General features: G+C 43.0%; 1 protein-coding gene across 1 annotated transcript in view; it reads right to left on the bottom strand.

Annotated features, from left to right (window-relative positions):
- PDE6D (phosphodiesterase 6D, cGMP-specific, rod, delta) overlaps positions 1 to 2723 on the bottom strand; it is a 50917-nt gene that overhangs the window by 3929 nt on the left and 44265 nt on the right. The window contains exons 3-4 of the mRNA XM_011952045.1: positions 1888 to 2013; positions 1060 to 1165 (exon numbers count right to left, since the gene is read on the bottom strand). Coding sequence (XP_011807435.1) covers positions 1060 to 1165; positions 1888 to 2013 — 232 coding nt within the window. The remainder of the gene's footprint in view (positions 1 to 1059; positions 1166 to 1887; positions 2014 to 2723) is intronic.

Raw genomic sequence — 2723 nt, forward strand, 5'->3', positions numbered from 1 at the left:
TGGTGGCACATGCCTGTAGTCTCACCTACTTAGGAGGCTGAGGCAGGAAGACCATTTGAGCCCAGGAGCTGGAGTCCAGCCTGGGCAACATGGCAAGACCCTGTTATTATTATTATTTTTTTAATAAAATAAACAAAACCCAAAACCAAAACAAACAAAAAACCTAAAAGTAAATAACCTCAATTTTTAACAAATTCAATATGGCTTTCATAAAGGAACTGTTGAAAGAGATGATCCAGTATTACACAATTATCTGTGGGACTAACTTCTTTTTTTGAAACAGAGCTCTTGCTCTGTTACCCAGGCTGGAATGCAGTGGCGTGATCTTGGCTCATGCCCAGCTAATTTGGGACTAACTCTTTAGAAGGTACTATTACTATAACATCTGAGAGACTAACACCTTTCCCACAGACAATGGGAGGTGGGAAGTTATTGACAGTGTTTTTGGACAAAGCACAAACAAATTGTTCTTTGAACAGGAACCAAAGCTATTAATATGGTAAGCTATTCACCAAAAAATTGTAACCCAGTATTATCCTTGAAAACAGAATTATTAATAGGACTTTGCCAGATTCTGTTAAAGGTGATCTGACCAAAATACAGAGATACCGGAAGTATGGTAGTCAGGAATGGGAGCAAATTAACATAGATTCGGTATATATTAAATGCCAGTCTCCTTCCATGCCATCGCATTTTATCTTCATTACACCTCTGTAAGAGAGAATTAATTTCTGTGTTTAGAGATGAAAGACTAAGGCTCAGAGAGATAAAGTATATTAGTGCCCAAGATGACACAGGCAGTCAGGGTGAATCAGGAATTTAAATCTGGTCTAATCTAAAGTTTTTTTTTTTTTTTTTTTAATTATTCTTTCCACTCTATCATACTGTCTTTTTTATATGAAAAAGGTCAGGAACCTGGAAACCTAGACAACCTTGGATACTCTTTTACTCTATTTCTCAACTGAGCTCTCTGCCCACCGAATGGCACCAGGAGTCCCACCTGCCTGGAATGCCTATTTCTAGACACACTTCGCAATTTCCTGAGACCTGCTCACTCACGTTAAGACGCTTGCTGGCATCATCTGGGACTCGGGTGCTGCCTCTATCAAGGACTGCCAGGTATTTGTGGAGTTAGGGATCACAAAGCCAAACTCGAAGAACCATTCTGAAGGAAGAAGGAAAAGCCGGGGTGAGCAGGTGCCCCAGTATAAAGTTGAAGGGCTCTTTGTCTCCCTCCTCTAGAGTGAGCCTCTTCCTACCCTGAGAACCACCAAAGGAAGTTATCAGCAACCTCTCAGACCAGAGGCATAAAAAAGACAGGGAAGCCTCCTCAGGTTGTCCTCTGAACCACACCAAAGGCTTGCTTCTCATGCTTTGAGGTCTAAAGGACTAGGACCAGTGACCAGGACACAACATAAGCAGCATTTTCTTAGAGGTAGGCTAGATGTGAACTATACATAGATACATAGCTCAATTCACTTGGACTAGCTCGAAGGGGCTTATGTGCCCTCTTATGCTGCATGGTGAGAATTCAATGCAGAGTGGCCTTGCCAGTCAAATCTGTATGATACTGTATGTAGAGCACTGTACTAGGCCCTGCTCATAGCAGCTTCCTCCATGACCATATCACAATACAATGTCAGTGCCTAAACCAGGTACCACCATCCATGCTCCCAGTGTCAGAGACCTCAGAGCCCCTTGCAGTGGCCAGCTTTGTTTTGGTTTGCTTTCACTGGGGATTCACAGTCCTGCAGAGTGTAGGAATCCTACCACAAACTGAGTTGTAAAAGGAATGTTATCAAAGCACTGCTTTAGTTCACTGGGTATTGTTGCCTTTTGTCCTGGTCGCCCTAAGCCCTGATTTCAGGCATGCAGGCAGCAGAATACCTTCTAGGCATTGCCCTTTGAAGTAAACTTTTTGTTCCAGGCGGAATTTTTCCATTTGTTCTGTTGAAGAAAAATTGAGTTCTCGAGACACTGCCTTGCACTTGAGGATTTTCTTGGGAACACGGGCTGGTAAGAGAAAAACAAATGTTGAAGCCATTCTAAATGAAAACCACACGACTATGATGCTTCAAATTTCTGGGAGCTTCTTACAGCTGATTTAGAGAACACTTTATTACATTTTGGATAATGCCTTGGTAAGTGCACTACACTTCGTGTGGTTGAAAGCAGAGGACTCTAATTGGTCACTCATATCTGAAAGATATTAGATCTTCAAGGAATACCAGGTTTTGTGCATCTAAGGGCCTCATCTAGCTACTCTCATCAGGAAGCGGGCTGCATGGGTACCTTCTCTCTACTCTGTTCTGGTGATTTTAACCCCTTACTTCTTCTTTACTTCAGGGAGATAAAAATACAAATTTTCTTTTGGAGAAAAAAGTTGAGATCTCAGTTTCTATCTTTGGGTATGTTCTAATGGTAAAATTTCAGCACAAAATGGGTTTTGGGAAGTGGGAGAAAGAAACGTTAAGAAAGCAACTGGGTTGGGTGTGGTGGCTCACACCTGTAATCCCAGCACTTTGGGAGGCTGAGGCGGGCAGATCACTTGAGGTCAGGAGTTCAAGACCAGGGTGGCCAACGTGGTGAAACCCTGCCTCTACTCAAAATACAAAAATTAGATGGGTGTGGTGGCACATGCCTGTAGTCTCACCTACTTAGGAGGCTGAGGCAGGAAGACCATTTGAGCCCAGGAGCTGGAGTCCAGCCTGGGCAACATGGCA

This window comes from Colobus angolensis, unplaced genomic scaffold (assembly GCF_000951035.1).
Source record: "Colobus angolensis palliatus isolate OR3802 unplaced genomic scaffold, Cang.pa_1.0 Scaffold33, whole genome shotgun sequence".
NCBI lineage: Eukaryota > Metazoa > Chordata > Mammalia > Primates > Cercopithecidae > Colobus > Colobus angolensis.